Genomic DNA, 13,765 nt, shown 5'->3' with positions numbered 1-13,765 from the left:
CGCATGCCAAAACAAAGCCACGCACATTAAAGAAAGAGCCGCAAAGAAACTAAGTCCCGAAAGTCGTCAGCGGGCGTAGAAAGGCTTAAGACGCACCACGTGCACGACTTAGGTCGTGCGCGGTGCCGCTGTGATTGCGAAATGCTGTCTGGCGTGACCTCATTGTCCAGTGCGCTAATACGTCGGATGATTTCATAAGGTCCGTAATAGTATCGTAACAGTTTCTCCCTAAGTACTCGTGGGCGTGTCGGAGTCCAGACCCAAACACGGTCACCGGGCTGGTATTCCACGTCGCGTCGTCGAAGGTTGTACTGCCGGCTATCGATCCTCTGCTGGCTCTAGATGCGCAGACGGGCGAGCTGTCGGGCCTCTTCGGCGTGCTGCAGACAGGCAGCGACGTCGAGATTCCCTTCGTCCGTGATGTGTGGCAGTGGCTTCGAAATTCGTCGTCAGGTTGTCGGGCCCTTGGGGTCCTCTCTGCAGCGTGCACGGGGGAAGCCTTTGAAATGCGCACCACAACGGCACCCGTCGCATGGAGCATGCGCACCGATCGCGTTATCGTAAGAATTCGCGCGGGCACTACCGGGAAGGCGGCTGCCCGATAAGAAGGCAGCGGAGACGGCACTCGGGGCTTTTCGGGGGCGCGGGCCTGGGGAGGCGCTGGTGGGGCGTGGCCCGTCTAGGTTTCTCTCTGAGCGTGCCGCAGAGCGGGGGGAAAAGCGTTTTTGCATTGTGTCCGCGGAAAGAGTACTCTTGTTGTTCGCTTTTGGGACTGTCTCTGCGCACCTAGTTCGTTGCTTGCTTGCTTTCTGCGCTTTATGCATTCTGTTATCGACCGAAAGATTGTGTTGATTGATGGTTTGTAACGGCCGTTCTTTCGTCGCTCTCTTTGGCTTGTATATTTTGTTGCCTCGCTGTTCTGCTGCTTGCTTCTTTTCCTTGTTCTTTTCTGCTATTGGCCGCGAGGCTGCGGCAATTGTTTGAGTGTTTCATTATATCGTAAATTAAAGCGGTCTATGTTCTTTGCGCCACTGGTCCTTTGTCGTGCTGGTCGCGGCTCGCGGTCCCCCTGAGCGAAGGCGAGGCGCCTTCAGGTTCCTTCCGTCAACAAGCTTGAACAGCGCGATTTCCGCTGTTTTCTGCGCTGTCCTGTTATAAGCGAAGGTTACGTACGGCAGGGCGTCATCCCATGCCTTGTGCTCGACGTCGACGTCCATTGCTGGCATGTCGGCAAAGGTGGTAGGCAGTTGTGCTCCTGTGGCTTGTTTGGCTGTATTTCAGCAGGGCTTCGGTGAGCTCTGCTGTAAAGGCCGTTCCTCTGTCGGTGATGAGAATTTCTGGGGCGCCATGTCGCCGCAGGATGTTCTCGACGAAGAATTTCGCCACTTCGGCTGCGCTACCTTCCGGCAGAGCGTTCGTTTCAGCGAAGCGGATGAAATAGCCCGTCGCCACGAGGATCCCCTTATTTCCGGACGTTGACGTCGGAAGGGATCCGAACAAATACATCCCGATCTGCTGAAACGATTATCAAGGAGGCTCGATCGGCTGTAGAAATCACACCGGCCTTGTCGGGGGTTTCTTACGCCGTTGGCAATCACGGCATGTCTTGACGTAACGGACGACGTCGGCGGTGAGGCGCGGCCAATAATACTTCTCTTGTATTACTGCGAGTGAACGGTAAAACCCGAAGTGTCCGGCTGTCTGATCGTCGTGCAGGGCGTGCATGACTTCCGGCCGGAGTGCCGCAGGCACAACGAGGAGGAGTTAGCGCGGGCTGGGGAAAAGTTCTTTCCCAGGACGTCGTTTCGCAAGAAGAACAACGGCAGTCTGCGTCTACACACCCTCGGGACAAAGTCAGTCTTGCCTTCCAAGTTGTCAGCAAGGCTTCTTAGCTCCGGGTCCGCTGGCTGCTGCTCGGCAAAGTCGTCTGGGCATATTGTTTCTAGGAAGGCGCCGTCATCCAGGGGCGCGCTACATGCAGTCGGCATCAGAATTCTTCCGTCCGGACTTCTAGATAATGATGATGTAGAATTCCTGGAGTCTGAAGCCCCATCGGGCCACCAGAAGGTCTTTAAGTTTGCCAGGCAACACAAGGCGTGGTAGTCGCTTACCGCTTTGAATTGCATGCCGTATAGGTAAGGGCGGAATTCCACCATAGTCCGAATGACGGCAAGAAACCCCTTTTTCGAGGGTGACCGGCTAGCGTAAGCTATTACGCTTTGAACTCCATCCTTCCTTTGAGCAAGCATGAACCAAGGCCTACGCTACTTGCATCAGTGTGGATTTCCGTCTTGGCGTATTCGTCGAACTGTGAAAGCACCGGTGGTGACTGCAGCGATTGTCTCAACGCCGGAAATGCGTTTTTCTGGAGTGCTTCACATTGAAAGTCTACGTCAATTTTCGTGAGACGGGTTAATGGCGCCAAAGTTCTTGACACGCCTCGTACAAAACGCCTGCGATAGGCAGAATAAATCTCCGCACTGCCTATTTGTCGAGGGACCGCGGGAACTTAGCGATGTCAGCTGTCTTCTGTCGGTCGAGACGGACTCCAGACTTGCTGATGACATGGTCTAGAAGCAGAAGTTCTTCGTAAGCGAAACGGCACTTTTCCGGCTTCAGGGTGAGTCCGGATGACTTGATCGCCTCTAATACTGCCTCAAGCCGCCTAAGGTGATCGTCTAAATTGCCGGTGCACGTCATTCAAGTAGACAAGTCGGTGAATTAAACCCTGCTAGCACCGTGTCTACCAGGCGCAGGGCCACTGCAGCCGCCGAGCACAGCCCGAATAGCATTACCTTAAACTCACAGAGGCCGTCTCGCGTGATGAAGGTGGTATTCTCGCGATCCCTTTCGTCGACTTCTGTTTGCCAGCAGCCATTCTTGAGATCCATCGACGGGAAGTATTTAGCGTTGCAGAGCCGATCCAGTGCGTGGCTTGTCCGTGGGAGGGGATAAACCATCCCTGAAGTTTGTCACCATTACTTTCGCTTTTCCCCCATGCAGTAGAGCGATCCCTCTTGCGACGCAAATTTCACGGTCGATCAATAGACATTGTTCGCACTAGATGACGCCTTCTACGTATGCGTGTGTATCTGTGCCGATGAAAGTGGCAATGCTGGATCGAAGCGGCATGCTGACTTGATCTTCGAGCACACTAGGACGTCGAGATTTACACTTTCACCCGCTGTGGTTGCTCAGTGGCTATGGTGTTGGGCTGCTGAGCACGAGGTCGCGGGATCGAATCCCGGCCACGGCGGCCGCATTTCGATGGGGGCGAAATGCGAAAACACCCGTGTGCTTAGATTTAGGTGCACGTTAAAGAACCCCAGGTGGTCAAAATTTCCGGAGTCCTCCACTACGGCGTGCCTCATAATCAGAAAGTGGTTTTGGCACGTAAAACCCCAAATATTATTATTTACACTTCGGTATCGCTTGATCTTCAGGCAGCGTTATCGATTTCGACTTCAGGTAGATGATTGCGCCGTGCTCGTTCAGGAAGTCCATACCGAGAATGTTGAGCACTGTTGGAGTATAACAAAGGTGGCCGGGTAGGTGCGGTCATGAACGGTAATTCTTGCCGTGCAGATACATGTCGTCGTTATCAGGTTTCCTCCAGCGGTCCCAATTTGAGGGCCTTCCCATGCAGTCTTACTTTTTAATGTGGGCTGCGATGGGTCCACTCATGATCGAGTAATAGGCTCCTGTTTCCACTAAAGCAGCGACTTTGTGGCCGTCGAAGAGCACGCCGAGGACGGTGATTCTTTGTCTTGCGTTGCAGTTTGCCCTTGGGGTTGGGTCACGCCTGCATCGTGCTGACCTGTGGCTGGAACATCGCGTCGTCACGTCTTCTTTTGTCGGCGTATTCCTTGCTTCCAGCCTTCACCTGGATGGCGGCGCCTCATTGATTTGTCGTCGAGATTGTCTCCCCCCCCCCCCTTCCATCCCCTTTCTGATTGCGGTCTCACAAGGCAGGAGTAGCCGCTCCTGCTGTGCATGCATTTCGGCTGCTTCTGGACGTCATCTCCGAGGTACAGCATGAGTCTGGTCCCATTGTCGGCCTGATCTGCATGCGGCGAGGCCGAGACACCGGAGAACGTATTTTGCTCCTGCACTGCGTACTCTCCTCTCTTCATATTGTTTCGGCACGTAGGCCTTCCGGCTGTTTCAGCAGCGCAACCTCTGTTCCCCGGCCGGCCCCACAGCTCCGCTTTTAAGCGCATCCTTAGGTTCCTGGAGGGCACGGGGCTGGCGCCTAGCTTGTAAATGCGCCACTTACCCTCTGCCGGCACCCATGGGCTCTGTGACCACCCCGACTTCCTCTCTCTTCTTTCCTCTACGTGTCCCCTTCCCCAAGGCGCTGAGCCATGCGACCTAAATGATTGCGAGAAATAGCACATCTTACTTTATCTCTCTCTCTCTATTGAAGATGTTGCGAGAGGTGCCACTTTGCCGCATACATGAGTTGACAGTAAAACTGAGGAGTCATACTGCCCTCGACCTCTACGATGGCGTTAATTTGGAACAAAGAGCGCCAAAGCTTCGGCTGTGCCCACAGAATCGAAGTACTTTTTTTCATCACTAGAATCCCGCACTCCGTGTAAAACCATACCCGCTGTCGACAACAAAAAACAAATTTCCGATTGCGTAAGTCTTTTGTGGAAGTCGAGAACATTAACCTCGATCTTCAGTGCTACTCTATAAACCTCTCGCAAAATCATTAACATACAACAAAAATTATACAGACCGAGTTTTCACGTCGTACACATATTCTTCGGTGAATAATAGAAGAAGCGCGATTTCTGTACACAGAGCGAGACAAAATGACATTCAGCACCTCTGGCGGGACAACTTCATCTCGGGGTCACCTTTTGCCTGTGTTATTGCTTTAGCGGACGGCCTCTGTGTGTAAGCAACTTCTCTGATGTAAGCAAAGTCAGCGACCGGCCATCGCCGCGGAATTCGTCTGGTTAATCCGCTAATTTCAATGATGAGTGGCGGACGTGAAACATCGGCCAGTCCTAAAGCAATATTATGTTATAGATGCTTTGTGAACGCTTCTGTTCTGCTTCGAGAAAGAAAAGACTGCGATATCAATTAGGTACCAGGCGATTTTTAAGGACAAATGACGGATATTCTCGCTATAGTTTTACGAAACGAAGCTGTCACCTGGCTTAGATAATCATCTCCCGATGATTTCTGTCCATTTTTACAGCGAAGCTGTTAGTGTGATTAGAGGCGTTTGAAAACGTTATATACCAGTTTTCGCTGTTTTCTGAAATAACTAGATCGTTTACCGAGTTTATGTTTACACAGAACCGGGGCATCCTATAAGGGTGCTGTGCGGGCAAATGTTGAAAGCGTGTGGGTCGATGAAGGGATAAAAGAAAGTTACTCAATCAGGATTTTCTGCCTGTTTGGAGGCGTTATACAAAACGCTTCAATCAAGCGTGGCATCAGTTCTGTATGTTAAAGAGAATGGGGGCAATATTATGGGTCACGTGTGGTGACAGTTTGAAGAGTGTACGCCCTTTGTGGAAAATTACCTATGTTTTCGCTCCGAAATTTTGTAAGCGTATAGGATGAACCACCCAAGAAGTTTGCCCAATGTCCTGAACGAACTCAACGTGCCACAAAGTTGAAGTTTTGAAAGAATATGGATCATCTTATGCGTGAGTGCGCAAAGTGTCAAACGTGTCAGGTAATTTCTTAACTAAGCAAGTGTTCGAAAGCGTCGCACGGTCGTTATCGGCTATTTCCCAGTGACCCTTAAAGACATTACATCAACCTTGCTTGTGGTGGATGTGGAGTGGGGCAACCTATATGTAATGTTAAGAGCCTAATTAAGAGCGTTGCGAAAAATAGCGGGTGCTTCTTTCTTCGCTGTTTTCTGGCTTTACAAGATGTTTTTCAGCAGACATCGCCGGTATCCTGAGTGTATTAAAGCGGGCACCTTGTTAATGCATCGTGATAATTAGGGAACGTTATAAGCAGTGTATAGGGTAAATTCGAAGCGTGTGAATTACGGTCTTATCAGTACATAACATATACAAACGCTGTGGAGCGTTAGGAGTGTGCTTTACGAAAGGCGCGGTATTTAGCCCAGCGCCTTCGTAAAACTATAAATGCTACCAAGGTAAAGTTTAGTGAAAATGAGGGAAACACACTAACCGACGTGCTCGCGAAGTAAAGTGTCCGTGGATGAATTAGAGCTATCTTAAGAACTTCCATTAAAAGAAGTGCTCGAAAGCGTTACTTTCGGACAAGGTGTGAAATGGACGAATCATATTCTGGCAACGCTTTAAAGGATGGCGTTTAATTTGAGGGAATTGAATTACTTAATGCAACTGTTCGAATGAATGCTCTAAAGAACACAGCATCTCTGGAAATGGCCTGTGAATGCACAGGGATCAATAAAGGCAACCTTGTCATGAAGGTTGATTGCAAAAAAAAAAGATCAGTGGTAAGTGCTCAATTATCTGCAAGTCATTATGTAACAATGCAGACAATTCAGGTCACCACACGGAGCCTTCTACAGCTGTGCTAGCCTCACTGCTGTATGCCACCGCAATTAAATGGTGTTATAGCTCCTTTGTAATAGTGGCCATCGGAGGGACATTACAACCATAAAAAATGATTTCCGAGAGCTTGAAAATGGATGAAGTTTCGAGAGAGAGAAACGTAGACAGGTCAATCAGAAAGACGTCTGATTGACTGCTCTACGCATGGGATGGGGAAAGCAATCGAGAAACGAGAGGGGTTTCCTAAGGCATATGGGCATAAGGATCTGCGGAATGTCAATCACACACGCACGCTTAATGTTGCAAAAAGGAAAAAAAAAGTACTAATAAAAGGCCGGTGGCACAGTAGTACTAATGTGTGGGAGTGATAATCGCTGTGCGACAAGCTGAGGTGATCGATAACTTCAGCGCAACCGCTGAAAGCGCACAGAGCATTGTCAGTCTTTCAGATGAGATAGTCGCAGACTTTCGGAATTGGAAGTCCGAGCCACAGCCCTCGAACATAAGACATTGCAAACCAGTGCGCCACATGAACACCAGTGAGAGCGGGCTGCGTAAAGGAGCACTGTCTCGCGAGAGAGGTTGTTAGCGTGCGCTAAGAGGGCGAAGGTCACAACATTAGGCTAACCCAAGCGTGCCACCAGATGTGCAAGGCAGAATAGAGGGAGAATGTTTCTATAGGTCAGTGCATGCTTTCTACGAATTGTACAGGTCGGAAATACGCGAGCCTATATATTATGAAGCGTTGTAAGTGGTGATGCACTATAGCGGTCGCTGCTTTGCGCACGAACGTGAGCTACGAAATACACTACGGTGCTTATTTTCTTTAGTGCGACGCCGCAGTATCCTTTTGCGAACACAGATGCGTATACCCCTCGTCCACGGACTGTCCACCGACGGCGTACACCCTCCCGAGAACCACAGCGACGCCGTGGTGGCAGCGTGCGCGTCGCAAGCTGCCCATGGTCTCCCAGCAGCTCCGGGCCAGGCTGAACCGGTAGCATGCTGCGGTGGCCAGCTGGCTGGCGTCGTTGCGCACTTCGAAGCCGCCTGCACGGATGCGGAAAATAAATGGGGTCAAGGCTGTACGGAGCGGCAGTCCCTGGACTCCTCCGAGTAATGCAAGACGTACGATGCAAAGTTTCGAGGTGTTGAGAAACAAATATCGGTACGGATCTCTAAAGAAGCGTGGTTTTCGGACCATAGCGAAACAAAGGAGGAAGAGATATGCAGTCAGTTTACCTTTCGTACGCGCTATAAGTGTGATTTCCCATCGTGGACTCGATAGCGAACTGGCATTACTGATATTACGTATAGTTAAAATGGACAGGAATAAGAATGGTTACGCTGGTCATGTAATGCATATAGCACGTAAGCAGTGCCCCGTTGGAGTATTACCGTGAGTGATCAATAATTGCGAGCGTAGTGGAGAACAGCGCAAGTTAAGGTTATGTGATTACATTAAAAATGTTGAAGGCGTATAATTGTCAATTAGTCTGACACTAGGCTATAATTCGTAGATTGAAATGTGTGGCGTAAAGCAATTAATTAAAACTCTAATTATCGTAATTACATTACTTCTTGAATTGAACATTTTGATTTCTCGTACAAGTAATGGCCGCCTCATCGAGTAATTTAGATCAAGGGTTAGAATTGTGCTATCTGCCACAGGCAAACTTTAAAAAGATTGGTGCAGCAAAAAAAAAAAAACACTGTTTCGACATGCGCATAAAAAGAAGAAAATCAAGACCAGTTGAAACGTACTCATAGTGCGACAACAGCGCGTTAACTGTAGACAGAAAACAAACCTCTCATTTCCATCTCTCTTGTGTACTCTCGTGCCGCTGCTGGTGGACTAGGTAGAAAAAAAATTGCCTAAGTACTTTCTTGTTCTCTTCTTTAATGTCGCCCTCTAAGACGCCGAACAGCTGAGGACGTTTACAGGCAATGACATAATGCGCGTGAGCGCAATGAAAAACGCAACCTCTAGTCATGTTTCCTCTTTCACCATCACCGACACTGCAAAGTCCTCAGCATTCCGGATATCGCTCTCCCCCCAGCATGTTAGGACGAGGAGAGGTCATGTTCAGCACGCCATCGCAAGTGTGCTTGGCTGCAACTGATACGCGTAGCCACGGAATAAGCGCGGATGGGCACTTATGCTACATTCAACTGGCAGATTTCTAGCCCTCTGGAGCGCTCTTGTGGCGCGGTTTAAATTCGGCTGGTTGAAGTCGAATACTCAGCACACATATTAGCCTCGCCGATTCAAAGCGCCTTGATTCAGCTTTGAACGCGCTCAAGCGCTATCCCCTGCGAAATGTCAGAGCAATCCGCAATTCGACAGATTATCGAAGATGTGGCTACTCCGATTGCCCTGGGCATACTGAGCGTTCGGCTGGGCCAGCCTTTCTCCTGCTCCAATGTCGAGAGGGCTCCTCATAGCTGCAAGAAGAGTTGTAGTGCGGTAGCAACAAGTTGCATGTACCGTTAGATGCCCAACGCCTTGCCAACATATGATCATGAATGAAGATTTCAGTGGCGGCCACATCGCCGCATGCAAAGCTCGATCCCCGTGCATACCCTCATGATGTTGTATGTGCTAGCTGTCTTCATTTCGACTCACCGACAACATAAATGTAATCCTCATGTATGACGGCCCGGTGACCGTAGCGGGGCTTTGGCATCCTGCCTACACACTTCCACTTGCTCTCACGGGGCCCAAATGAGTAAATGGCGGCACCTGAGTGAAAATGGGAAAGAAAAAGAAAGCAGGCACGCCAGAATCACACAGAGCACGAGAAGAATCACGTCATAACCGGTAGCCCTTTATGTACAAAGGTTTATTTATTTTTCCTTTTTCGAATTTATTAGGTTTGCTTGCCCACGCCTTTTCGGCAAACCGATTACGCACCGAGCCCACCTAAACGAAGTGATGAACATACATGTCAGCACATGACGGCAAAACGTGATCAAGCGACTCACGGCAGATGTCTTCTGCGTGGAACAAAAGTAAGCTTGATATCTTGTGGTTTGCGTTTTAGCTTACGTGACTCATCACCATGTTGGCAGGCCGTTAGGAAGAAAACGTCGCTGCTAAATTAGTCAATTACCTAACATCACTATCACGTCGAATCTGGCGACTTACTCCAAGATAAAAATGGTACTTATGTACCATGTGGGACATTGAAATGCCATTTTTATCGTTATGGAAATTTTGTGCATCTGCTTCGCAGATTACAAATATAGCTAGCGTCTGCGACCACGAAATGATTAAAGTGGAGTTTATAGAAGATTCTACCCATTGTTTTCATCCACTTTCATTTCCATTAATTTATCGTTTCCTTATTTCATTAATTTCCCCTATGTTGTCCTCGGTGTCAGTGTTTGTTGTCTTCTTATATGACTAATAAAAATCGGGCCCCTCGGTTAACCCCCCTTCTCGTCTATCCAGAGAGGTATAATATAGTTCAGTCATGTTGGCCCATGTACATGGAGCATGTACGCATCTGACAGTGGACTCTTGTTCGCTCAGAAAGGCTCATGTCTGGCCTAGGATGTACAGTTGTCACTACTTAAGCATATTCCGTTTTTCGCATAGAATGGCACGAACCGGAACCACGACTCAACGCTCTACGTACTCTCAAGATTAGCGCCTTTGGAGTCGGCTGCCAGACCTCCTAGCAGAGCAACCACCAGCTGCTGGTCGCCGATGGCGGCGTATTCAAGTGCCTTGGAGGTCAGGTCGGACGTGTGCGGCGTCTCGGAACGCGCCCGGTGAGGCACCTTAGACAGGCGCCGGCGACGTTTCTGGCGGTCGGTGCGGGACGTAGTCTTGCCGACGACAAGCGACAGGTCCGAGCCGCCGCCACCCGAAGAGAGCCTATTAGCGCTACGCGCCTTGCGTCGGACGGAGTGGCCGCCCCCGGAGCTGGACTTCTTGCCCGCCACACCTAGGTCCGACCTGCCCCTGTCCTTGTCGGGCTTGCGCTTGGGAACAGTCGACGAGCTCAAGCTCTTGCCGGATGATTTGGCATGGCTGCTCGACCCCGAAGGCGATTTGTGGGACGAGCGCTCGTGCGATTTCGACTTGTCATGTTTCGAGACGCTTGTCTGCCCGCCCCCTCCAGGCCCTTCCGCTGAAGACTTCCTCGACCTTGACGCGTTCACAGGGGCGTCACGCTTATGGCTTCCCCCTCCTCCTCCTCCACCAACCGATTCGGACTTGGACTCTCCGGGCTTTTTATCCTTGCTGTGCTTCTTCTTCTTGATCTTTTCCTTGCTGCCACCCTTCTTGCCTTCCTTGCTGGTCGACTTGTCCTTGCTCAGCTTCTCCTTGCTCCGCTTGTCCTTGCTGTGCTTTTCTTTGCTTCCGTGCTTGTCCTTATTGTGGTGCTTCTCCTTGCTTTGTTGCTTTTCCTTACTTTGCTTATCCTTGCTGTGTTTCTCCTTGCTGCTCTTTTCCTTGCTATGCTTCTCCTTCGAGGCCCGCTCCTTGCTCGACTTCTCCTTACTGCCTTTGTCCGCCTTCTCCTTGCTTCCTTTGCCCACCTTCTCCTTACTAGACTTAGTCTTGCTGGCCTTCTCTTTGCTTCTGGACCTCGAGCTGCCTTCCTTAGAGGAGCCTTTCTTGGCCTTCTTAGACTTGTGCTTGCCGGCCTCCGTCGTCTTGGCTTCGCTGCGGCTGATCGCCTCCTTTGCAGTAGATTCCTTGCTCTTGCCTACCCCTTTCTCTTTGGTGCTCTTGCTGCTCTTGCTGCTTTTGCTGCTTAGCCAGGGACAGAAACCCTTCTTTTTCTTCTTCTCTTTACTACTCTTGCCTTTGCTTTTCTTGTCTTTGCTTTTGCTCTTCTTGTCTTTGGACTTCTTCTCCTTACCCTCTCTCTTTTTTTCTTTGCTGTCAGCCGTCGAAGGCGGAAAGGTCGTGGCCGATGTCGGGTCACTCACGGTCGGAGGCATGGTGGTCGACGGTGTCGCAGCGACGTTGGACGTCGCCGTCTTTGAGGCGAAGTCCGCTTCGTGCTTGCCTACATGCTTGCCACTGTGTTTGCCCGGGTGCTTCTCTTTACCTTTCTTGTCGCCCTTGGCGTCTGGTCTTTCGAGCGAATCGGTCTTCTTCTTATCGGGGGACCCGTATCCCTTGCCATCCTTGGTCTTCGGCAGTTGCTTGGGGACAAGTGAAGGCTCAGAGACGGGGGCTGCCTTGCGGAGCTCCTTGGAAGGGGAGTCCTTCTTTCCTTCCGTCGCCTTGGCCTCGCCCTTTGGTTGTTTCTCGGGCTTCTTCTCAGCGGCCTCGGCCTTTTCCTTTGACTGTTCCTGCTTGCGGGGCGCGGCCTCACCTATTTTGGACTCCGACTTGGATTGAGGCTTTCCCTCGGACTCGGCCGTCAGCACTGCCGCCTGTTGTTCGAGGGTGAGAACTAGCGGCGCTGTCACAGGTACTGGTTGTTGCTGCTGCTGCTGCTGCTGCTGCGGTGGCGGCTGTGAAGGCGGCTCATGTGGTGGCGGCGCCGAGTGCACAGCCGTCGCACTTAGCTGTTGCGCAATGGGAGCTTCCGCGGGAGGCACAGGACGCGGGGCGCCAGCGTCGTAGCTCGGCATTGGCGGGACCGGAGGCTTGGGTAGCGCGGCTGCTGCCGCGGTGCTTTGGCTTGGCGGTGCGGGCAACCGCTCGGCGCCTTCGCCTGCTTCCACCTGCGCGACCGCGTTTGCATGCTCAGAGTTGAAGCAAATTATGTCGATAAAAGGTATCTTTTCGCGTTATTTTTTCGGCAATTTGTAGTGCTTATTAGGCGATGTAGTTCAAGGATTTCGAGGCCTACGATGAACGATTGACTTCAAGAAGCTAGGGCCACGGCAGCCGCTACAGCTCAAGGCACTACATAAACTGTTTTGACTGAATCTTGCTGATTTACGCACTACACCATATTTGACATAATTTGAATTTTATTGTACTTTTTCCAAGTTACGTCAGGATGTGCATCCTCCCGTGCATTCAATTGCTTTATTGCCTTGTCATGTGTGAGTGTCGATGCCTTTATTCGTTTTTATGTGAGACCCGTCATTAGCCTTACCGAATAAATCAAGCAGCATTTTTTTCTTTTGTATGATTGCATGTTGAAATGTGTGATCAAACATAATCATGAAACTTCAACTTCACTACATCGGGCTCTCTAACGTGGGACGAAATTGATATAGGTGGGTGTTTCAACATCCCCCTCGCAACATTATTCAGCTTCAGTGGCCGGATAACGCGTACAATGAGCGGCGAACATCAGTTATATCAGATATTATGTGTGTGACTACCTAAATATATGATACAACGATAAGCGGACTTTGGTTCATTACTACGGAACAAATATTGTGCTTATGGAACTGAAACTGGTCACTCGTCATGACATATCCGCTTAAAACACCCCTATTCAACGCATATTGCAATATAGATCGCGAGCAGTTTCTTTGAGTTCATGAAATTACGTTGAAACCTACTCTTACGCACGTGTTTATGCGTATGCATATGCGCACTTTAAAATAAGACAGCAGTCATCTTTCTCCCTCTCAGAACTAATGGCTTCAAGCGACTGAGCCACCATATAGGGTAAAGGTGAAGGGCCTAGAGTTTTAATTGGCAGCTCAACGATAATCTTACCTGACAAGACCATCTCGAAGAATTAGACGTATTCATAGATTGGTCGGGGCCTTTGAATATAGCTTTAGTAATTTACCAGCTAAATTGTAGTATTCGCTAAAATGTCATCCGTGAGCAGCAGCAGATGTTTTCGTGACAAAGCCGGTTGGCTTCGTCGGTCATATCTTAGCGCACGTGGTTGTGCTATTTTCGTCAATGCAAAAATTGTTTCCTTTGTTGAAGCAATCTTATTTATTTATGTGCGTAGAGGTGCATTTCAAGAGCACACATTTGCCTTGTCAGAGTAAGTACCAAGCACCAGTTATGGACCCTACATTTACCTTTAACCAGCTCGCCAACAATATTTTTTTGATCTATTGTATCTCGCTTAGTTTTTAGAGAAACCATTTAATATTTCTCTTGGTGTGCAGCTAAGCCATACAAAAAAAAAGAAATAAAGCAATGAAACCATTTCGAGGAAAAGATTTTGGGGTTCATTGTGTTAAGGTGTCTTGTAGCACTGTTTAGAGAAGATGAAGCTATTTGAGTCGGCGATGTAGCAGTAGAAGCGAATGACAAGCGCATGTACTCGTCGTCTGTCGCTGTCTCTGTCCCGGGT

The 13,765-nt window shown here is 49.7% G+C and overlaps 1 protein-coding gene across 1 annotated transcript in view; it reads right to left on the bottom strand.

Moving 5' to 3' along the window:
• LOC142576489 (uncharacterized) overlaps positions 1–13,765 on the bottom strand; it is a 54,899-nt gene that overhangs the window by 5,835 nt on the left and 35,299 nt on the right. Inside the window, exons 7-9 of the mRNA XM_075686633.1 lie at positions 10,160–12,212; positions 9,145–9,261; positions 7,391–7,568 (exon numbers count right to left, since the gene is read on the bottom strand). Of these exons, the coding sequence (XP_075542748.1) occupies positions 7,391–7,568; positions 9,145–9,261; positions 10,160–12,212 (2,348 nt within the window). The remainder of the gene's footprint in view (positions 1–7,390; positions 7,569–9,144; positions 9,262–10,159; positions 12,213–13,765) is intronic.

This window comes from Dermacentor variabilis, chromosome 3, assembly GCF_050947875.1.
Source record: "Dermacentor variabilis isolate Ectoservices chromosome 3, ASM5094787v1, whole genome shotgun sequence".
In the NCBI taxonomy this organism is placed as follows: domain Eukaryota; kingdom Metazoa; phylum Arthropoda; class Arachnida; order Ixodida; family Ixodidae; genus Dermacentor; species Dermacentor variabilis.
Note: the sequence above shows the minus strand (reverse complement) of the source record. Positions and strands in the feature narration are given on the sequence as shown.